Source organism: Sparus aurata, chromosome 8 (assembly GCF_900880675.1).
Source record: "Sparus aurata chromosome 8, fSpaAur1.1, whole genome shotgun sequence".
NCBI lineage: Eukaryota > Metazoa > Chordata > Actinopteri > Spariformes > Sparidae > Sparus > Sparus aurata.
In genome coordinates, this window is record NC_044194.1 from 4,032,572 (window position 1) to 4,056,275 (window position 23,704).

Sequence of the window (23,704 nt, forward strand, 5' to 3'; positions counted from 1 at the left end):
CCAGCTAGCTAAACCAGTCTGGGTCATGTTTGGATGCTAACATGTTTCCAGTGCTTCACTCGTGGAACATGAATGTTGTTCTTCCTTACCTCCACATCCACCTTCACCTTCACCTCCTCCACCTCCACCACCTCCTCCACCACCTCCTCTTCTTCTTCATCCCGCTCTTCATTCACACAGCCGGCTGCCACACATCCTAACAGAGGCAGTGCTCTCCTGGATGTCCTCCATTACTGCTTGTTCTGGCCCCAGTCTGCGCACTGTCTCACCCACAGTGGAGGTCTCTGGCGCCCCCTTCTGTCACCTCACAGTACTGCAGCGCTGTGAACACCATGACTGTGAGCTTTCAGTGGACCGAGCATTAACATTAACTGGGAAAAAATAAGACACTCACTTAAAAAGTTTGAAATTACAGTGTCCAGACTGATGGAAAAAAATGAAGATGACTGTGCTGGACGAGTCATAAAACACTGATGGTTTAACTGTGATGAGAGTAGAGAACGCTGCTGGGGAAAAAATAAAACTCTTAATAAAATTACACAGTTTCAAAAAGTCTAAAGTGGAGAAAAGTATTGAAGAAATAAAAAAAAACCCCAAGAAAGCCTGAGGAAAATAGTTGAAGCCCACTTTAGATTTTGTAGATATACTTTTCAATTAAAATAATATTGGTACATAAAGTAATAACGGCTGCAAGTACAGCGAAGTGCAGCAGATTATCAGATTATTTACATTCTGGACAACACGGACGGATGATTTTCAATTAGTAATAAATGCACTTAATTTTTCTGACCAAGACAATCGAGCCGTTCAACAGTAAAAAGCCTGTTTAATTGCAGAATATATTGACAGTACAGTACAGCAATAAAAACACTGCCATATTGCTCCTATTTTACATGACTTACACAGCTGCTGCTCAGCTTATGAAACAAAACAAGAAACAGTAATACGGTACGTGTACAGTAATGATGAGCAACACAACATACAGACAGGCTCACAGAGCACTGACAGGTGGCCGTGTTAATTAAGAAATGCACAATATTAGAATAATCATACGAGCAAGAAGAACAAAGACACGGAGCGTTCGATCCCTAACAGCTCTAAAGGAAACGGGACAGACTGGGCCGAGACGAGCGGCCACACGGGGAGCAGACAGAACAGCCACCACGCCCACAGACGCAAACAAAAACCAAACAGAAGAATAAAAACCAAAAAAATATGGATTACTTTGTACGTACGCAATACATACATGACATGAAATGACTCGACATTTGTTCGTGGTCATTACTCTGAACTGGCCTTCATTCAGCACACGTTACATCCTCTCTGTTACTCTGTACCACAGTTCATGTGTGTCATTTCACTATAAAAGCTTCAGTTTGTGAGTTGGGGCACCACGGCTGCTGCGTCGCAGCCTTCCTCCCCCTCAGCTACCGCAGAATCCTGGGAGCAGACCTGTCGTCGGTCATTGTCTTGCGGAGCCTCACGCCCCGGCGTATCGACACCAACATATCTTTGTCTTCCTGTGTCATGGAGGACGGCTCCTGGGGCGCACACAGAGCCGGATCCCCTGGCAGTGAGCTTTGGAAGGGGAAGTGACCCTCACCGAGGGCGTGGGCGCTGGCTGCCAGCTCCCCTATCTTCTCCACCAGGCTGTGGCGGTTGGCAGCGAGCAGAGGGTCCTCCTCAGCACTGTGGGCGGCCATGCCGGGAGCCTGCTGGGCGTAAACAGTCCTGTCCGCCCCTCCTCCTCCTCCTCCTCCTCCACAGCCCCAAGCTGTGTCAGGGAGGCTCATCCGCTTTGGTGAAGCCCTCATGTAGTCACCACTAGACGGGTCATCGGCGTACAGAAACTCCTCGCTGCCCTACGCGGTGCTGCGACGGGCTGGCGTACCCCGGAGAATCTGGCACTGTGGGCGTCTTAACTGGCACGATGGGGGGCCGGATGGGAATGGGGCCGGATGTGGACGGCGTGCGTCTCACTCCAGTTTTGGAGGACGGCGTCCTGCGGATGGTGGCCGTCCCCGACGAGATGGCTCCAGAGCTGCTGCTGCCGCCTGCACCGTTTGGCGTTCCCTGCAGGGTCTTACCTGCAGGCAGACCTGCCGTGCTGGCGGGCCTCTTGGTTTGGATCATGCGGCGGTAGCTCTGAGCGATGTTACTGTGTCGCGGGATGGTGGAGGACTTGTCAAAGTCGGCCTGTCCTTCACTGTCAGCGTCCCCGTTGAGAGAGTAGCACTCGTAATCAGAACCTGGAGGTGAAAGTGAATCATGAGCATGTTTCTAAGAGTTCTTCTGCAGCTTTTTACTTTAATCCTGTCAGCGCTGAAGGCAGGGGGTACTGGACTTTTAAACAACACAATATCGTCTCCACATTTACACAGAAAATAGAAACTGTGTGCTATAAATGTCTGCTGAGGCATGCGAGCGGCACCTTGAGAGGGTATGGTGTCCTCAGAGCAGGACGGGGTGTTGGTCTGGGTGCTGTAGCCGCTGGAGTACTGCAGAGAGTCCCTGCTGCTCTTCTGCTGCTCCATGCTCAAACCTCGGGTCAGAACCATAGCGAGGGTGCTGGCTGCTGGAGAGAGCGGCTCGCCATGCTGAGACACACACACACACACACACACACACACACACACAGACGTACAGGCAGGTAGGAAATACATAAATATTAGCACATATTTACATATGCAATTCACCACACTTATATTCTCACAGCATACAAATTCATATGCTTAAATTTACATTTTTTACTCTTACCTTGGCTGCAATGGTTCCCGGGCCAATTCTCGCTCGGTGCGGATCGTCTGGTTGCATCCCAGAATACCCCAGCGGACTGGGCGGAGCTTCAAGTTCTCTCATCTTATCCATAGACTCCCTCCTACGCTGCAGAGTGCTGGCCAATGATGGCTCGCAGGAGCTCGATTTGGCCCAGTCCTGCGGTAGCAGAAGGAAAAAATGAGACTGTCTCCCCTGCTGTGCATCTGCAGCGCTCGCCATCCAACAGGCGTGCAGTCAGTTAAACATGGAAGCCGCTGATTTGGCTCATGAGCTGGTTAGAAGCTGATGCAGACATTAGGCTATGTGAGCGTTGTTAAATGAGGAGAGCCGTCTCAGTTTGGCGCATCTTTGCGAGGAAAGACACGAAAACTGAGCTCGATGAGCACCGGCAAAATGGCGACCGCGAGGTCAGTCGTTATGAAGGCAATAAAACACAAGAAGCAAAGAAGCAACACAAGTTTTTTAAGAAGGGCAAACCCAAAAGTAAAATTGCAAATGAAAACAAACCTTCCAGCTAGGAACCTTTGATGTAGGTGAGGGGGTGTTGGATCCGGGGGAGTGGTTAAATGTGGGGGACGCAGGAAGTATGACAGAGAGAGGCCTGATGGTGCCAGTGTGAGAGAAAGCAGGGCGAAAGGTACCGAAGGATGAGCATGAGCCAAACTGCGGAACAAGACAAGTCTGAGTCAGAGTGCTCAACACCCGTGAATAGTCCACGTCAAACCGCCCCGCGGCTGTCGAGTGGAGCCCACAGGCCTCTTAACAGTATAGATGACAGTGAGTAATAATGCACAGCTCATTGTGTGTGTGTGTGTGTGTGTGTGTGTTCAACAAAGCGATGAGAAGCATGCAGTACTAACCGCTGTAGGAGAGTTGCACTCGCTGACAGACTGGCAGGTTTCTGAAGCCTCAGAAGAGGCTGAGCTTGTTGATTTCTGGTAACGGGGAAGATGAAGTACAAAATGGGGAGAGGAAATGGAAAAGAGAGGTGTGAGAGATGAGAGACGCACACGAAGAGGGTGAGAGTTGATGAGCTTTAGGAGGAGGGAGGTATTCTGGTCTCTGAGGGGATCTATACACACACACACACACCGCAGCCTGGACTGAAAGTAAAGCAGCCTGTGAGATCGTCTATTCTGAACAGAGCGTTGCATCAGTTGGTGTGCTGCGGAGTTTGTTATGTACACTAGAATAAGTTCAGACCGTGAGAGGCTGAGTAACTATCTCAGTCCAGGGAGATAACTGGTCAAGCTCTGCTGCAAGCGAGCAGCTCTGACTGAGTTTGGTTATCAAGCTCCTACTGAGAAACACAAACAAGACCGGTGCCAGAAAAAGGATGGAGAATTATTTTAGTTTCTGTGTCATGCTCCCCCCCTGCAGCTGCACCGCTTGTGTAACGCGTGGAGCTAACAAGTCCTGCTGCAGTAACATCCTATCATCCTCCCGCTGATCACAGTGTGAACTTCAGTGTGACGGCTGGAGACTGCTCCCGTACCTGGCTGGTGATGTCAGAGGGCATGGGCGACGGAGGCTTGGAGTGGGTGTTGGCGTCCTGGGAGACGAAGCCCGAGTCGTGGGAGGAGACGCTGCTGAGCCGGTGTGCTCCGGCCGAGGGCATCTGGAGGAGGCTGCGGACAGGATATCACATCAGCGTGTGACTCTAAGTGTACGGAAGATTTACATACTCATCATTTATGACATCTATTTACATCCTGAATTAAAAAGAGCTGCACTGCGTTTCAGTGTCGTCCAGCAGAGAGCAGCAAGAAACCAGCCAGCAAGGATTCAGTCCATAGATTTCAAGAAGAAAGAAGACACATCTTCAACGACAAAAACTCAAAAAGGGGGTATATGTAGTTTTGGGGAAAAAATTCAAACTAATTCAATTATTTATCTTTTCCATAACTGAATAAAGAAGCTGCTCTCAGAGGAAAATAAGATCTGCAAAAGTCTGTGAGCAGCTAGGAAGGTGGCAGAGTCCGCCACTAATAAACAAAGCAAAACAGTACAAAACTGTGTTGTAAACTACGGAGTGCACCTTTAAAATTACAATCAACTGTCCCGTCACAGTGGGGGGGTGTGTGTGACCTGACAGCTGCTGTGACGGACAGTCTGTCACATTAAAAGCGTTCCCTGTGGCGGCGGCTGGGATCCTCACATCTGTGATCGACCGTCAGCTGTTGGAAGAATCTTCAATCATAAATGAAACCCGATGTGCAGTCGGCGCTAAACGTCCCCGCAGCCAGCCGCCACGCCAGAAACCGCTTTTAATGTGAAAGGTCGTCTTTTATAGCGGCCATCAGTCCCTGTCAGCAGCGCCGGGGTTCCCTCATTGGACATACCGACCCCCTGTATTTTATTGTGGCGGGGACAATGCATCTCAGGAAAAGCTCAAAGAAAAATCATGAAGAAAAATAACGGTTGTGTTTTGCATTTTTCTTCGCTGCAGGATAGGGGTGGGTATTGGCAAGAACCTCACGATACGATACGTATCACGATACTTTGGTCACGATACGATATGTATCACGATATTGCGATATAAATAAAGATGAAAACACAAGTACCTGTATATGTACATCAGATGATTTTGATCAGAGGACAAATTGAGTCAAAACTATTTCATTCATTCCGGTAGCTAGACCAAACTATTCAATCCGTCGAGCGTGCACTTACTCCCTCACTGGCGGAGACGGAAACGTATTCCAGCATTTTCGTGTTTATGTTCATATTGTACATGTCCATGTTACAGCCTGTCATGAGCCATGAGCATTACAATAGCCTGTTAAGCCTGTTAAGTGCACACTCGGTGGATATGCTAGTTTGGTCTAGCTACCGGAACACACGGATGTCAACAAACAGGTAAGTAGCTGCTTGCACAAACACACTGTTTTAACTACTTTTTTATTCATTTTGAGTCATACACGCTACAGTGCTGTGTGCTAAGGTGTCTGCTGATGTTGCATAACTTTTGGTGTGAGATGTGGAGCATGTTAAGACGCTTAAAACACAGTGTAAAGTTCTGACCCCATGCTGTTAGCGTTCAATGCTAAGTCTCCGTTCACGGAGCTCTGTAATGGCTGGACCAAATGTGTTCACGTCTTCGGTACTCGCAAGTCAAGGGTAGCTTGAACAATGAAGCTGCATGTTTAAATCGACCGAAGTTCTCCTTTAAATTGCGGAGGCGTTGTTAACTTGCCATCCATTTTGCAAAGACCTCAGCCGCTCTCTCTACTACAGAAATACACCCGCCGCACAGCAGAGTCGCTCGGCAACACCTACCGGAGTGGAGATACGGAAGTCGTACTGCATTCGCAAAGCGTCTAAACATGAATCTTTTTTTATTTTTTTTTAAATCGAGCTTTGGAGTTGAAAAATCAATATTGTATTGGGCGGCAAAGTATCGCGATATATTGCCGTATCGATATTTTTACCAACCCCTACTGCTGGACAACACGGACATTCTGGTCCTGGTTGGATAGATTCTGGTCAACAAAGGATATTTTGTTTTATCATAAAGCTGAGTGATAATCGGTTCATGAAAATAATGTGATTGTTTACCAGTATATTAATATAAAGAGTTATTTTTGGTTGTTTTCAATTTGTTTCGAGTCTGAAAAGAATATTTACATCCTGTAATAAATAAAAAAGGACATTTATTCTCTTATCGAAGACAAAAGGATAATTAATTGTCGTTGTTTATCATCAGTTATAGTAAATTAATTCATAATAATACAAATACAAAGTCTACTTGTTCATTTTGGCATCAGAGATCTTCTATAAAACCAGTATTCATGTAAAATAACAACAGGATTGTGATCAAGGCTGTTTTTCCCTCCTCATCTTGTTCTGAAACCTGTTGTGGCAGGATTTGTGTTGAGGCCGCCGAGAAAACAGCGAGAAAGCGGGAATGAAAAATTGATCACAACAGCGAGAGAACATGAAGACGGCGTTGTGCGAAACAGTCCAAACGACGCCGTTCTTCTAATTTTCGGTGCATCAAAGAGCATTAAAAACTTTCCACCTCTTTGATTTGACTTTCCCTCTGAACACTAACAGCTGTCTTCACACTTCCTGCTGTCGCTCTCGCTCAGCGTTACGTGTCGTCGTCGCCCACGCATTTCAAAATGTGCAACCTTTCCCTCTGCGCTGCTCTCTCCATCTGGAACACATCTGACAATTATCATATCTCCTTAATCTTCGTCCTCGAGGATGACGCTTAAGGAGACGTGCCAAATTAAAAATGACAAATCAAATAACCTTAAATGATTCGTAACTCGACGATCTCCGTATGTCCTCGTTCTCCCTCTGCACTTAAACACTTCGTCTCTCAATCACATTTATTAAGTGTCTCTGAATCACCGTTATATTGAGAAAATCCTGTTATTCTTGGGGATTTAATTTTGTTTTTCCTATCCATAACTCCGCTGTGGCAGGAGGAGAGAAACTCTTTGACCTTTTGGCTTGTCAGAACTCTTTTACAGACTTAGTGGATGAACTGACAAGCGATCAAGCTGAAACCAAGGTCGTTTCTGTGAGTTCGACAGAAAAGCTGACATTAGGGAGATAAAACATTTTTCAAGGCCTGGTCTTATTTTACCCTCCAAACATCAAGCTAACTGACAAAGTAACAGTTTACGAACGAACTTGAACTGTGTTCAACCACTTAATGAACGCCCCCATTTTAAGGTTCTTTTTCCAAAACGACATACCGAAATTAAAAGCATGACAGTTCCCACATAGTTTGAGACTCAGGGATGTGCTTGGTACCATTGGAAAGGTAACACCCTCAAGTTTGTTCTAGAAGTGTAAGTGTGATTCTATGACATACTGACACAGAGTTACAGAGGTTGGAACACAGGTTTTGGTTTCCGTCCAATTCAAATGTCAATAAACTGACTAAGATATAAGGGCTCAGGTATGTCTATGGACACAGCAGACACAATAAGGACATAGCCACAGGTCTCAGCTTGCTACACTCAAAAATTGAAGTCAAAAGAATAAAAAATTGATTTTTCACAATTTCTTTTCTAAAGGCATGTCTGTGCGTTTTGCTTGGGTCCTCTCTTTCCAAGAGCGCCTACTGAGATTCAAAGGCTTCTAACTTGAGAACCCCTTTACCTAGAAACATAATCTTGGTCTCAAATGAAAGCTAAGACCCTGGGGTTTCCTGCTTGTTTGACACTTGTAGCTAGCTTTAGGTAAAATGACATGGATATTCCCATTCTATGGACTCTTGGCGAACTATGAAAAAAAAACTGTGGCATGACGTTGTAGCTGTGGAAAAAGGGAACACTCTGAAGGTATGTAGGCATTCTTGCTTCTTGTGGTAAAGGGCTCTTTCTAATGTTGTGTCATGGTGAGTTTAGAAGGCTATTACAGGATCTGGAAATAACTTTTTTCCTTTGTGTTTGGGCTTAAAATAATCACGACAGTCTCAGCTTTCCAACAGTGAGTATATACTGTTAAAAACGATTAGCAAAAAAACTATTTGTTTAGTGAAGTGTGTTCCTTAAGACAGACAGAAAACAGGCGGCAGCGCTAATTACTGCAACTATCAGGGAGGCTGTGTCAGGAAGTGTCACGCGAGCTGTTATAACGTGTGATAACCAGGTTCAGAGATCCTGTAACTCCACATTACGGGTGTTTCGTGACCTGGAGTGCACCTTTCGACCTTTACGCCTGATTAAATAGCTGAACTATCACGATTAGACTTCCTAAAATGTAGGATTTTGGCTCTCATGCGGGCTCACGGCTGTCAGGCTGTAATGTTTCACAGCTTTGGTCCTAATCTGCCTGTAAGAAGCTTGAGGAGTGTAAATCTGCCAGGAGCGAGAGCCGAGGAGCTGGCAAGATACACCGAGTACAACATGTCGACTGTCACTGATAGTCTGGCTGAGCGCTGAGGGAGCGAGGTCACCTGGTCCACATGATTATAACTCATCTAACCCTCTGAACACAATCTGACCCAACACACCACGTCTAAATGTACGATCACGACATTGTGTGTGTGTGTGTGTGTGTGTTGGATGTACCTGCACATGCTGCTCTTCCTGGAGCCGGTGCTGCTCGGGGAGGAAGGAGGGGTCTGGTAGGACCAGCTGTAATCAGAACCCTTCAAGTCCCGGATCACCTGCGAGCAGCAACACATGACCAGAGCGGTGACCACACAGATACAAAAACACTAAACGTTTCAGGCAGATTGTGATAAATTACTGCGGATTACAACTTGTTCCAACATTTCCCCAAACAGAACAAGTTGTTATTTAAGCCGTGCTGAGGGACATATGAGAGGATTAATTCATTTGGAAACAGGTCGGCTCTGTCAGGCTGTGGCGAGACTATTAAGAGGAAGAGCAGAAAACGCGAGAAACCTCCCATCAAACCTCTGAACGCTGTCCGAGGACGCTGAAGGATCTGCACGTTATTTTCTAATATTCTGCCAACAAACGTCACGAGAAGACGAAACCTCTGACCTTCCTCCAGCTCGTCTGTTGCTCTCAGGAGAAAAAAGCTCATTCATTAGTTACTAATATATAGTTTCATCTTCCAGAAGAAGGTTATTTAATATCTTTAAACAGATGGTTAATATCGCTCGAAGCACATGTTGGAGTAAACAGTGCGTTTGTTGGGGACCGTTTTCTCCGCCAGGCTGATCCTCCGGAGGATTTACAGCAGACGGATGGAGCGAGTGGAACTCAATACTCCCAAAAAATAAACCTGGGAAGCCCTTTTTCTATAATCATGGACAACAATGGAGGTAAATGATGTAGAATAAATGTTATATTGAGCTTTGAACAGACAAAAAGCACATGTAAGTGACCATCTCCATCATTATAATTATTTCAAATGACTTTTTTCCACATACAAAGAATCCACAAGGCCTGTAAACACACTTTACTGTGCAATAAAATTGGCGGAGTGTTTCCAGAGGATAGCTTACATAAAAGAAGTCGGCTACAGCGAGAAACCAACATTATCGGCATAAACGCAACTGTAGAAATCAAGCTGATTGTCCGCTTCGTGAGTTCAAATCGATACAGTTTGTCTGTCAAATCACAAGATATTGTTCGCCTCGGTCGTTTCTAAACCGTCCGTCTGTAACCGTTCTGATGGTTTTACCTGCTCGCTGGCTGGCGGCAGCTTGTGCGGGTCTTCAGTCAGCACGGTGAGGTCATCGACAATGGCCTGCAAGTGTGTGACCTCTCCCAGCATGGCGATCTCCACGTTCTGCAGGGGGAAAAACAGGACGGGCTCGAATTCAAACAACTAGAGCAATCAGAGGAAGAAATCTGTACACATCAGCGCTGTTGGTCTCAGTGTCGCTCACCACCACCGGCTGCAGCATGTTGATGAATGTACAGTAACGCCCTCTCTCCTCCAGGAGTGCTCTGCGCACCGCCTGCTTCTCCGTCTCCTCCATCAGCAGGTACAAGTCGCTGACGTCCTGCATGGCGCTGTCCAGCTGGGGGCGCAGGTTCCCCCGGCCTGGAGAGTTAAAGAGTGGAGGAGGTGGAGTGGGAGCGACGTGAAGGAAGGAAAGCGTGCACAGTGCAGGGAGGAAGGAGGGAGTAAAAAACATGGAGAGACGATTAGAAGACGATCATGATGAACTGCTGAGCGTGCTACAGGTCAATGCACGGACGAACAGACGGGACACTCGAGGATGAGTTGATGCTGATGACCTGAAATGAACCCGATCAGACACACGGATGTAAACAGAATGTGTGAGAGTCGTTCAAGACCTGCATACCACAGTGACACGAGACGATACGGAGGATGAACCAAGGCAAAGTAATTAATGAAGATGACCATGAAGATGCTTCGCTGGTTGTATGACTCACGCTGCCAGTAATAAGCTTTTATAAAACCACCCTGCAGTGTATCCTGGCATTTTTGGTTCCATCTTAAAACAAAAAGCACTCAAGGAAGGAATATAATTTGAGTGAATTCAGCTCTTGTTGACTTCAGCAGGCAGAACGCGAATATCTGTCTTTGTCTGTCGTTAAATGAAGAATCTCATTTAGTCCACAACAAACAGGAGTTTGTGTGTTTGGTGGAACACTCTGAAACACTTGCCGCCATCGTAGAGCCAAATGTCAGCTCGTTAAAAAAAAAAGAAGCTATTCTTACTCCGAGGAGCGACGGGTTGTCTGACTGATCGGTCGCCAAACAAGCGGAAGTTTCCGACCATTTAGAAAATGGAAGGCGACTTTTAAAAAACATCAAACTAGCTGTGTGCAAAAAGAGCTACGAGGGATAAGACGAATGTGTGTGTGTCGTTTCATGCTCGGCTCGCTGTCACGACAAACTGCTGCGCGTAAATAGAACACAGCGATAGTTAAAGGACGAGTTCACCCCAAAAATAAAAAAGGATTCATCATCGAGTCACATCGAAGTTTTTCGTGGTTCCACAAAATATTTCTGGAGCATCAGAACAAAACAGTGTTTCATCGTTCTCCTTAGTAGAAAACAGAAGACAGAAGTGTCTCCTCCACGACTCCAGAAGCCGCAAGGTCATAAAAAAAGTTATTTTCACCCTTTTTAGAGCTGCTAAGCTGAAAGCATTAGCAGCTTTGGAGTGAGTTTGGTTTACAACGAGCTGTGTGGAGCCATTTGGTTTTGTTCTGGTGTTTTTTCTCGTCTACTCTATTTTCATTTCTGGGTGAACTTATCCTTTATTGTTATCTGTAACACCTGTTCACTTACACTCATTTATTACTAAAATGTTTAATGTTAGGATATTTACAGTGCGTGCATCACCTGCAGGTTGGATTAAGGAATAGCTCTTTTTTTTCCGAGAGTTAGACGAGGTCATATCTGTAAGATGTTAGCTTAGCTTAGCATAAATACAGGAAATAACGGGGAAACGAGCACGCTGGCTCGCTCTGCAACACAGCAGCGTGTGGTTTCAACACTTATGTTTCTGCGTGGATTAAACAAACCAGATTAATGTTTATTAGTGAACCTGAGAGAAGCAGGTAGGTGGGTTTTGTTACCTTTGGGCGGAGCTAGCCTTTTCCAGCTAAGCTAAGCTAACTTCCTGCTGGTGGCGGCAGACAGGACAGACGGATCAATCTCGCATTTCAAAGTGCATTTTCCAAAAAAAAACCTTCAAACTCCTTCCTTCAACCAAAAATGCAAAGATAGCACAGGGTTTACTTTGTCTGGCAGTTTGATCTGAAGATGATCAGGATGCCGTTTTAAAACAAACTATCCCATGAAGTGTTCACACAGCACAGCAGACATACCTAGCAGCTCTACAGCGACGGGGGAGAGAGCCAGAGAGAAACAGAGGAGAGGGTTCAGAAACAGGCGGGAGGGAGACAGAAGAACAGGCAGTGTTAGCTGGATCACATCAGGGCACATTGCAAGTTTATGACGAGGCCGTGCGGCAGGTGTAGAACGAGGCCGCGATGGAAATACGAATTTAATTACATCCAGCAGTCGGGGCTAACGCGGGCACCGCCAGGAAGGAAGATCATTTCTCTGATTTATGAGGGAGAAGCTGACTAATCGTCCGGGCTCTGAAACAGTGCCAGGCGTCTGGAGCTGATGGACTTGTCGTGTCGGGCGCGAGACTCTAGATGGCGCCAGTTCAATCTGAACCGTTTGTTCAGAACAGGAACCAGAAGCCAAGACGACTCAATAAAGTGGTATCGGGTGTTTTTATCCACGGGTTTATTAGTCATCAGTTACTTGTTCCCTTTTTTTCTCACCTTTTCTTGCTTTCTTCTGCAGTTTTATGGTATCTAGCGACTTCCTTTTGATTTCCTGACGAGACCGCTTGTATTCTGTGGAGAGAAAAAACGCCAAACGCGCATCAATTCCTGTCCAGCACACAGAGCTATAACTATTGACAGTGTATGTTTCCTGCTCATTAACCTTTGGCATGGTCTTTGTCCAGCTGATTAGCCGTCTTCTTCCATTCCTCGATCCTGTCCTGGAGCGGCGTCACCAGGCCTTCCATAAGAGCGCTGCACGGCAGAAAGGAGAGTAACAAATAGATTTGTTTCCACGGCACAAAAGCACTCAGCGAAGAGTGGCAGCGTGAGAGGAAGGTCGAGCGGTAATCCTCCCCAAGGTAACAGAAGATGGAAATTGCAGAGAGAGTGGAGAGAAAAAAAACAAGCAGAAGACACCGATGACACTTACTTGGTGAAGTGGCGTAATTTTGCCTCGATGCTGCGATGTCGCATGCACATCCTCGTCAGAGCCGAGCCGACGTCCCTGGTGGCACCTTGGAGAAGATAACAGAGCAAAATTGTCACCTGTGATGCATCGAGAGGGCTGCGTTGCAAATCTCAGACGTGCCTCCTGCCCTGGAAAAATGTGATTTTTTTTTTTTTTTTGGAGGAGACACATCAGGAGAGGGTGCTAAAAGGTCTGATTCCCTCGTGTCAGTCGGTAAACTTGACAACCTTGAGACTTCAAACAACGGGGAAACCAAAGGAGGCGAAATCTTCAGGTTCAAGGAGTGTGTTGCCTTCACTCTGGTGACATTTAACGCATGAAAACAGTAAAGAAAGCTGCAGCAGTGTCAACAACCCAGAATAACTCCCCCTCTGATGTAAACTTGAGTCTCTGCACGCTCTTTTGCTCCACATCTGTCAGACGGGGACTGATGTGGTGTGACCCACGTGACTGATGGAAAGCCCTTTTCCTTCAAAACTTTGAGCGAGAAACGTGAATTTGTCTCTCCAGTGGGTCTGAAATTTGTTCAAATAATCTTTCCTCTCGATTTCTTTGTCCGTCTCTGACTCAGTGAGGAGGACGAGGACGGTGCTACAAACATGTTCTGGTAACTAAAAAAGGGGAAAAGGTGTGAAAGAGTCTTCGGGAAAATCAGGAGTGTTTGTGAGTGCGTCAGACTGATTTATCCGGGAGTTTTCCTGGTGGAGGCGTGTTTCCTGCTGCGGCCACTAGGTGGACGAGCGCTGATCCTCACAGCAGAGCCCACAAATGTCCCTTTTTCTTTGTGACACAGTTCCCTGAAAACTTAAATCCTACACTGCGTCCCTTTGGACAACACATTCATTTGCGTGAAGATTCCCGTCACACTGCTAAATAACAGCTTGTGCGACTCGCCTACTGTACTTTTCCTCTCTGCTGAAGTGTAATTAAAACGGGGGTTTACGGCCCCTAAAGCCCAGGCCGGCCCGCTGTCTTACTGCCGGTTCACAGGCCGGTGTAATATGCGGCGGCGCTGATCCCGTTGTAATCTGGGCCACATAGGGCTAATCTGAGAGTCTCACCACACACACAGGGGGACAGAGAGAGGATGCCTCGCAGAGTAAAAGCATGCACGACTGTATTTGTGCTCATCGTCAATGAGCGCTTGTGTGCCCGTGGACAGGTGGTGTGATTTACCAGCCCCCCTCCCGGTCATCCACCCTTTCCGAAGTTCTCACCCCCTCCATCCTGGAGGGAAAAGGAGGGAACCTTGTAAGGGGATATCCCTCTATTCTTCCCTGCCTGCTCTGCCTTTCCTGTTCTCTCTGTTTCCTAAACACCATTCATGCAGGGCGGACAGAGAGAGAGAGAGAGAGAGAGAGAAACTAGCTCTAACCTGCTCTGCAAAAACATGCAGAAGAGAAAGAGTGATGACACGCAGTGAAACGAAAAGAGAAAACACGAGTCACAGATGGTTGTCCGGTGAGATCTGAGCTATTTTCCGGCTATCACAGAAAGAAACTAGGTTACTGCCTCCAGTGGATGCAGCGTCACACCGCCGAGTTCAAAGAGCATCTCGTGTCTCCAGCGCTCTGCCGTCAGCGTGCCGCTTCAGAAGGACTCTGAAAGAGAAACAGATCTGGACTCCGACTCACACAAAAAAAGCAGCGCAGACCCAGAAAACACATCTGGGTCTGCGCTGCGTTTTTCTAGGTGACTGACGAGCGGGTTAGAGGTGAAAGGTCATCCAGCTGCGTCACACACAGGCGTTACAACACCAGCAGGAAGCGATCGAGCTAACATGTGGAACCTATAACGCCCAGCTCTTGATAGAAACGGCCAGAGCAGCTGTCCGTCTTTTTAAAGGACGGCTGTTGAGTATCTGTCATGTAGCGGCCTCTCCTCGTGAAGCCGGGAGAGGACACACGTGTGTGCGCAGGTTATACATCTCTCTCCCCTTAAAAGCATTACGCGAGGCGTCCACAGCTGCAAATCAGCTCTGGCAGGATGGAGGGAGGCTGAGGGAGAGACGGGGAGGGGAGAGGGGGTGAGGCAGTAATGTGGCCTCTTTTATCTCTCTAACAGACCTTCCCAATGTCACCGTCAGCCAGCGAGGAGAGCCCCCAACCCCCCTCTCCCCTCCCCTCTCCTCTCCTCTCCTGTCCCATCCACACCTGCCAATTTCTTCTCCTCTTCCCTCCTCTTCCCTCCCGTCTCCTCCTTCCCCTCCCAGAGGGGGATCAGCTGACAGCTACATCCTGGGGAGGTCCACGAGCTTCCTGGCCGTGTCCGCGATCGCCGCTGGCCTCTGGCCTCGACCGGACGGACAGCGACAGAGTGATTCACTCCCACGGCGCCCTGCACGCCCTGCACGCACGCACAGGCTCGTGACAAACACTTACAAGCTGGAAGGAGAAAGACGAGTTCTCCGGAATATTCCTGACGTTTGAGCTGATCCTTTTTCGGAGCCCTTTCCGAAAAAATATCCGTAATAAAACACGATGAACTCGAGCATCTCTCCATCGAAAATCTATCAACGGTCGTCTTTGTAGGGGCTTGAGACCCGGCTGGAGTGCGTAGGAGCTGGGAAAGTGATTATTGAGCAGAGCCGGCGCCCCCTGGGAGCTTTAGGGGGAGCAGCGCCGACCTCATAGCAGACACCCACACGTGCATGAATGAAGCAAAACACAGACCAGAATGGAGCGCTGTTATGCAACGCAGCCGTATATCTTAAGACACGGAGCAAACAACTGGGAGCAGCTGAACAGCGAAGCAGCAACGTGTGGTTCATTATAACATGGCGGGGAGGCTGACGGCGCCTGGTTCAATACGTCCCCCACCATAAATCGCAGATCTGCATGTAGAGGAGTACATGGGTCTGTTGGTGGGAAGGTCAAGCCCCCCCCCCCCCCCCCTCCCCTCCTCGCACTCTGCCGGGTTCAGTTGGGAACTTTACGCTCCAGCATCCAGGACCAGCTCAGTGTGGTCTAAGCGTTTAGTGAGTGGTCCCATCCAGAGTTCTGGTTCTGATTAACTCCCCTGATTCCACAGGGGGGGGGAAGGAGGAGCGTTTTAATGGGCCTGCTTTATAGAGGGGCTCTCCTGCCAGGAGCCCCGGGAGCCAGGAGCTAAACTGCCACAGGCCTCGGTCCTTGATGTCTTCAACATGGGAGCTTAGCTAAACTATCTCCCTCTCTCAGCATCTGAGAACCCTCGCCGCTCGGCTCAGGTTTCATTGCACTGGAGACTACCGTGCTGGGCCCGCTTCTACTGTAGTAAGACCCGACTCTGGTTCTCCTGAGACCGTCGGTGCTCCCTCTCTCTCTCCCTCTCCCTCTGCTTCCTGTGTCAATAAAGCTTGTTTATGCGGGCTGTAGAGCGAAAAAGGTACAGAACATCCTCACAGTCACACTGCCAGGAATATGAAGTCCTCTTTTTTTTTTTTGGTGCTATAAGCTCTCACGCAGGAGCCGCTTAGCTAAGGAAATTCCATCATCCGTGAGACAACAGTGATTCCTCTGGTTGGCACCTCGGCTGCAGAGCTGGCACCGACAGTCGAGCCTCCTGCTTTTACCCTCCCTCGCTCATTTTAAGTGGTACAGAATGTGAACTGGCAGCGACACAGCGGAGGCCACTGATGGATGAAAAAGAGAGCTGCGGGGTGAGAAGGGAGGATGAAAGAGGACACACACTGTGGCGCTGGCTTCGGCCAGCCGGGGGGGGGGGGCAGAGGAAGTGTTAGCTGGCTGCTGCAGGTGCAGGTGCAGCCGGCACTGCCAGGAGGAACCGCCACAAAAGGTCCAGAACATTTATCTTTAAAGGAGTCGAGGGAATTAGTTCAAGTCATCAGAAACACACAGAGAGCCATAAAAAAGACGATGAGCTTTACTGCTCCTGTTTAGTTACGCGTCGAGCAAACACTCTGCAGTTTCTGAACGTAAACACAAAAAGTGATGAGACATCACATCAGCAGACGTTCACTTCAAAAGCACAGCTGGAGTTCTGCTGCCGCGGCTCAGTCGGAGCAGACGGTATTAAAAAGTAACGCAGCCTCCCCCTCGTGTCTGCTGGTTGGAGAGCAGCAGCGGATAAAACGTGCGGACATCGATTATAAATCACCTGCTGCAGGTGTGCAGAGGGTGACGGACAGACGGACAGACGGACAGATGGACGGCCTTCGGGGAAACTCCCCAGAATCCCTCTGACATAAAATGTGGGTATAATAAAGAAATAAAGAGCCATGATTGTAGCTCTCCCTTCAGCTTCTATGTAAATATTTCATCAGCTGAGAATATATTCAAAGCGACGGATAAAGACGGATGAGGAGTATATTGTTCTCTGTAAACAAAGCCTGATGTGGCGTGTTGGAGTTTGTTGGAGGGAGAGCATGTTTGCCTGTTTGATAAAAACTAGGCCATCACTGATTGTGTTCCTTTGTTTTCAGCGAGAGCAGCCTTGTGTTCGTGTCGGCTGCATGAAGCGCTGCAGACGACTTCTGTGGGAGACGCTGCAACAAAAAAAAATTCTGCACCCCGAACCAGAATTCACTTTGACCGTCGAGCTGTTGATCCTGGCTCCGCTCGACATCTGGGGCTCCGCTGCTGCATGTGTAGAAATTATAATAATAATAATTGCAAAATTGCCCCATATTTTGAATTCTAGATATATTTCTTACAACGCTGAAACCAAAATATGTAGAATAATATTGAAGTGGTAACCCTTCTCGAACTTTGATGGAAGGAAAAATAAAAGGAAATGACCACAGAACTCTGTTTTTACAGCAAACATGGAGATATTTATAAAGTTTTATATCTTTTACAGCCAGTCTGAGAACCAAAAGGGGCCAAACGTCATTCAAAGTCAAAGAAATGTGCAGTTTATCGTCCGGCTTCATTCAAATAAAATCCATCTCCAGAATCAGAACGCTGGACCGAGTCATCGGTTCTCATCTCCCTGCCTCACAGTTCCAGTTCTGGCTTTTTCCATCCGCTGGCTCCCTGAACGCTTTGGAATTTATATTATTACCGATCACTTTTTAAAACTCGTCCAGGTCTCGCCCCAAAGAAACACAGCAGTAAATGTCTGAGATCTGCAGGTGAGTTTGTTAAATCTGAAGGTAAACGTGGAGGAGACGCTCCCAAACTCTGTAACTTCACCTGAATCGCTTCTTAAAAATTATTTTTATAGACTCTCCTTTTACTCTCTCCTCTGCTCCCACGTGATGTTTCTGTTCATCATCCTTCATCACTTCTTTTATTCTTTCTATCTGTGGTGATTTTATGCAATTCCTGCCGTTCTTATTGCTTTTATTCCTTTTTGTTTGTGTTGATTCATGTTGACATTTTGTGTTTCAACCTTTTTCGGAGTCTGAGCTTCTTTCTGTTTGGTGTTTATTCTGTTTCATTGTCTTCCTGAGTTTCCTGCTTTTTCCTTCAGTCTGTCAAAGCAAGTTGTTGCATCTGTCCTGTCAATCAAACAACACCCAATTACACATGTTTAGGAATTAAAACATATCAAATTAATACAATTTAACCAGTTTAAAAGCTTCTCGTTTTGCAGAACCCACATTAAAAACATTAGGGGGTTTATTTTAGACCTGGCACTCCATCCTAAAAGACACGGACATGAATGTCTGCTCAGGTAGTGAATAAATATTCATTATCAATTAATCTATCAGACATTTTCTTAATTAACTGAACAATCTTGTTGTCTGTAAAACGTCTTGACGTCGTCAAACTGCTCGTTCTGTCCGACGTTCACAGTGTGAAGAAACAGAGACAAGGAGCAAACCGTCACATCTGAGCAGCTGGAAATGAACCCAGAGAATAACTCTGACCCGCGATGAAACTCGAGTGTGTTTATGTGTGAACTTGTGCTCTTTGTGTACCGAGTCTGTGGTCGAAGTCCAAACAGCGTCCAGGCCCTTTGTGTCACTTCCTGTCATGTGGAATGTCACTTCGTCCTCGCAACAATGCTCATGAAAGGCAGCGGAAACGACCTCAGGATCGATTGTTTCACAGCGCACACACTCCAGCCATTGTTGTCTGGCCAGCACACACACACACACACGCACACACGCACACACACACACACACACACACACCGCCTCAGACAGACCTCGGTGTGTGTGTGTGCTGTAAACATGTTCTGGAGTGCATTAGGACGAGACTGAAGCAGGAGGAGGAGGAGAAGGAGAACAAGGAGGAAGTGATATTTTCCTCCTGGAGGAGCTTCCTGTTCAGGGACATAAATGCTGCTAAAAATAACCGCCGCCTCTCGTCCAGATGTGCTTTTTCATCGGAGTTGAAAAAAAAAAAAGAGGGGAGAAAACAAGAAGAGCGAGGGAAAGGAGAAGAGAAAGGAGCAAAATCCCGCGAGCCAATCAGATGACTCAGGCTGTTCCCTGCTTTTACACCCCTTCACCCCCGATTAGTTCTGCCCGTTATTTCTGCCCCGACAAAGTTCCCGCAGCTCTGCTCATTTGCAAACAATGCTGACAGCGCTGCTGGTGCTGCGCTCCTCCTCCCGCCCTGCAGGGAGGTCTGTTATCATCGCCGGTGAGGAACCAGTCGGGGCTGAAGACGTCAGATATAAACTCTGTACTAACTTTACACTCATAATAATACAACTTTTCCATGTGGGTGTTTGGACCGAGATGAGTTTCATTGTGACAGAACTCTTACACTGTTTGGACAGCAAAGATAGAAAACGTATGCGGGTTTTTAAAACATGGAAAACCTGCCAAAACAAAAAAAGACATTTGACTTTTTATTCCACTGCCAAAAGATCAGTTTGGCTTTCTGGGTTTTTTTTTATCCTGGTGTGTCAAGTTCAAAGTCACTGTGATGATAATGTTTCTATCTTTGTTCAAACTTATCTCCTCACTGATCATTACAAAGAGACAGAGGAGGACGCAAACCACTTCAAGTAAAACTCTCACCAAAATACAACCAAGGCTTTTTTTGTGAATGTACCCGAGTCAAACCTTCGTGTAAAAGCATAATTATGACGAAAGAGGCACTTTTAAGATTAACTGTATTTTCGTTTTCAGGTCAAAATCATTTTCAATGGGAGTGCTACGGGCACTTTTACGTACAGCATCAAAATCTCTATTTTTAAAACCGTAAGAAGTCTCGACACAACATGAAACTTTGCTGGTAGTATCACCAGGGTCTCTACACATGAACACGAGCATTGAGAACATTGTTTGTGTAACAGATTTTACTAAAAAGAAAGTATTTGAACAATTAGCAGTAGCTTGTTCCGCTGTCGATCTCAGAATGTGACGTAACCTGGAGGACAGTTAAGGTGGAACGCTCCTAAAGCTTAGTTCCATATAAATGCAGGATAATTCGTTGTTTTGTCGTTAGCGAAAAACAATATTGACCTTGAAGTTGAAAAAGGAGCCTCATATAAGAAACAATACTAAAATAAAAAGCTGGAAAAGTCACGCGAGATCTCGCGTGGATAGTTGTTGCAGGAAGACAGTAGTTCCACCTTAACTGTCCTCCAGGTTACGTCACATTCTGAGATCGACGCTTCTCCACTGGCAGGACGGCGGCGAGCGGAACAAGCTACTGCTAACGTGAGTTGTTCAAAAACCTTCTTTTTAGTAAACTCTGTGTACACAAACAATGTTCTCAATGCTCGTGTTCATGTGTAGAGAACCGAGCAAAGTTTCATGTTGTGTCGAGACTTCTTACTGTTTTAGAAATAGAGATTTTGATGCTATCGTAAAAGTGCCCGTAGAACTCCCATTGAAAATGAGTTTGACCCGAAAAAGAAAATACGGTAAATCTTAAAAGTGCCTCTTTAATTATGCTTTCACACGAAGGTTTGACTCGGGTACATTCACAAAAAAAAAGCCTAGGTTGCATTTTGGCGAGAGTTTCACTTTAAAGCCTTTTCGATAGAAACCTCCGTCATGCCAGAGATGGCGGTTGTGACGCGTATCCGGCGCCTTCAACCAAGAGCCAATCGTCTGCGTTGTGACAGCTGAACTGGGAAACACATCAGCCAATCGTGTTGTCGCACTGATGCCAGCGCTGGTGCAGGTAGCAGACAAACTTTGAAGAGGAGGATTTCACCCTCCTGCACAGGATACTGAAGGAAGGAAGATTGAAGGCGTTTCGGCGTAAAAACAAGTCCGGGTCGTGAAAACGTGCACGTGTGCGTTAGTGAACCTGTTTCAACTTCTTTCAATCAGTAACATCACTTCATCAGAACTATGCATGCATCCCTTTTATTCCCTCTTTTAATGTCCTCCCTTAAATTCCTGTGTCAGGCTCCCTCCTCCTGTGTGTGTTTCCCTCCCCTCTCCTCCCTCCTCCTCCCTCCTCCTCCCCTTCTCCGGCTCCCTTCCACGCCGACTTTGTGTTCAGGATGTAGCTGAACACCGTGTTCTCCTCCGGGCTCGTGTTTGTCTTCTTACTTTGGTATTCGGCCTCAGAATGAAAGTTACGCAGAGCCAAAGATTTGTTTTCTCTCACATTATTACTCCCCCACTTCAGCGTCTGTTCCTCACATCATTGTTCCAGCCACTTCTCCCTCTTTACTTTTTCTGACTGTAGTATTCATAATAGCTGGAAAACATTTCGCCGAGCGACCGCGTTCACTTTTGAGGTTGCAGTCTATAAACTCTACAGCAGGGCTGCCCAAAGTGAGGCCCGCGGGCTAAATCTGGACACACTGTAAGGTTCGATTTGGCCTTACTGACTTTTTATAGAATATAAATTGCTTTTCAAAATGTTAGAAACATAAAAATGAACTAACAATATCAGCTGAATGTAAATTTGACCTCTTTCTCCCAGCGGTGCAAAGCTTCTCTGCAACTCTGGCTAGCTGCACGGCTAACTGAGCTAGTAAGCTAACAGTACAGTCACGGATGTGTAATAAGAATACAGTTAGCAGCAGTCAGCTGTTATTCTGGTGATATGCTGACCCTGTTTTTCTAGAGTATGAATTCAAGGTGGCCTATTCTTACGTACTGCACCTTTTGTTGTGATGTAAACACGCTCTTTGGAAGCATGGCGGGCAGAGTGACACCTCAAGTAGGAAGTTAGTCAATTAAGGGAACTTCAGATCTCAGCTCAGCTGAAACAGGCATTCACTTCTGTGTTTTCTAAGTTCTTGTGCATGTTAAAGATCTTGAAACCTAAAAAAAAAAAGGCCAACACCAACAGAAGCTCCTCTCTCCCACAGAAAACACTGCTCCTGAAACGCCTCGTCAGCAGACACACCTTTAATTTCTTGACTTGGTGACATCACGCTACATCACCACGTCATGCATTTGTAAGAATCGATTTAGCACAGCTGCTCTGTTGTTGTCAGGCGTGTTTGAGCTGACCAATCAGAGCAGGCCGTGTATTCAGGAGGGGGGGGGGGCCTTAAAGAGACGGGAGCTAAAGAGAAAACCAAAGTGTTTTACTTGACTAAAGCATGTAAAGCTATTCAAGTAGCAACCTAAAATAAAACAATGAAAAAATGAGCATAACATGTCTCCTTTAACCCCGAGCTGCAAAGCCTGGCGTACAATCCGACCGGACCATAATGCAACACTCGCTGAAGTAGCCGCACGTACATGATGTCCAATCTAAAAACACTCAAATAATCTATAAGCTCATTTGATGAAGTCAAACCCGCATAAGATGCAGAGAAATAACATCCCCTGCCCTTGTACACACTAAGTACAATACAGGCTCACGTCAGGCCGGAACATGAAATGTGGAGCTTGATGGATGTCGGCGCGGGTCACATGGGCGCACTCTCATTATTTGACATGTCCGTAAAAATAGCCGCGCTCGCTGGGATAGTGTGGACGACAGTAATCCCCTGATCTCGCCCTGCACTAGGCCACGACCGCATCTCGTCCATGCCAGGCTGTCCAGATGGCGGGTAGGGATATCCGTCCCATCTGCCAGCCCAGAGAAGCGCAGGAGGCCAAGCAGATTACCGCTTCGCTGAGACACTGATCTACTAGCATACCTCCAGTCCGCCACCGAGTTTGGGCAAAGCGTCGAGCGAGGGAAAGAGAAGCAGACGCACTGGAACATTGTGTCTATGTGTGTGTAATGGTGTCTGCAGACTGCAGGCTCTGGCGCACAGATGTAAAGAGAGGAAGGTTCATCGGTGTTGAACTTGCAGCGTGTCGCAGTCTGGCCGCTGATCCCAGAGTGTGAATTTTTAAAGCTGGGGGTGGCTGATCAGGAAGGGAAGGGAAGGCACGCTGTGTCTGTGTGTTACAGAGTGGGGCTAAGAGGATTAGCTAAACGCCTCTGCCTAGCCTGGATACCCAGAGCTGTGGAAATCCCACTGCAATCACAACCCCCACCCGGACCCACCTCGCTCCAAAATACGGAGCTTGTATCTCATACCCTGACGGACCATTAGCTGTGGACTACTGGCTCCTACTGACCTCCATCTAACTCAACCATGTCCAAAAATGGGAAAAAAATGAAGTCAATCTTCCACTGAAAACACACATGTCATCCAGCCTAGCAACAAGGAAACACCAAACACAGAGCCCACTCTTCTCCTCTTAAATACATCACACAACAATTTCACTTCAAGGAGAGAAACGGTCCAGACAACACACCAGAAACCATTAGGCTCACCAGCATGAAAATAAAAAACACCCCAGAGGGCTGCAGGGCCGCAGACTAAGTCCCGGGAAAGATGGGTGTTGAAACATGAAACATTTATCTTTGAAAGGCTGAAACCCTCTAAATGCATTGATGCCATATAGACCGGTTGGCGG

At 46.9% G+C, this 23,704-nt stretch overlaps 1 protein-coding gene across 1 annotated transcript in view; it reads right to left on the reverse strand.

Annotated features, from left to right (window-relative positions):
- Window positions 1–809: 809 nt before the first annotated feature.
- The window catches only part of LOC115586719 (protein MTSS 2), a 30,980-nt gene continuing 8,085 nt past the window's right edge, over window positions 810–23,704 (reverse strand). Inside the window, 13 exon segments of the mRNA XM_075488180.1 lie at window positions 810–1,871; window positions 1,873–2,249; window positions 2,432–2,597; window positions 2,758–2,934; window positions 3,639–3,713; window positions 4,274–4,406; window positions 8,811–8,908; window positions 9,898–10,005; window positions 10,106–10,263; window positions 12,027–12,035; window positions 12,495–12,569; window positions 12,661–12,752; window positions 12,931–13,015. Coding sequence (XP_075344295.1) covers window positions 1,428–1,871; window positions 1,873–2,249; window positions 2,432–2,597; window positions 2,758–2,934; window positions 3,639–3,713; window positions 4,274–4,406; window positions 8,811–8,908; window positions 9,898–10,005; window positions 10,106–10,263; window positions 12,027–12,035; window positions 12,495–12,569; window positions 12,661–12,752; window positions 12,931–13,015 — 1,997 coding nt within the window. The 3' untranslated portion in view covers window positions 810–1,427.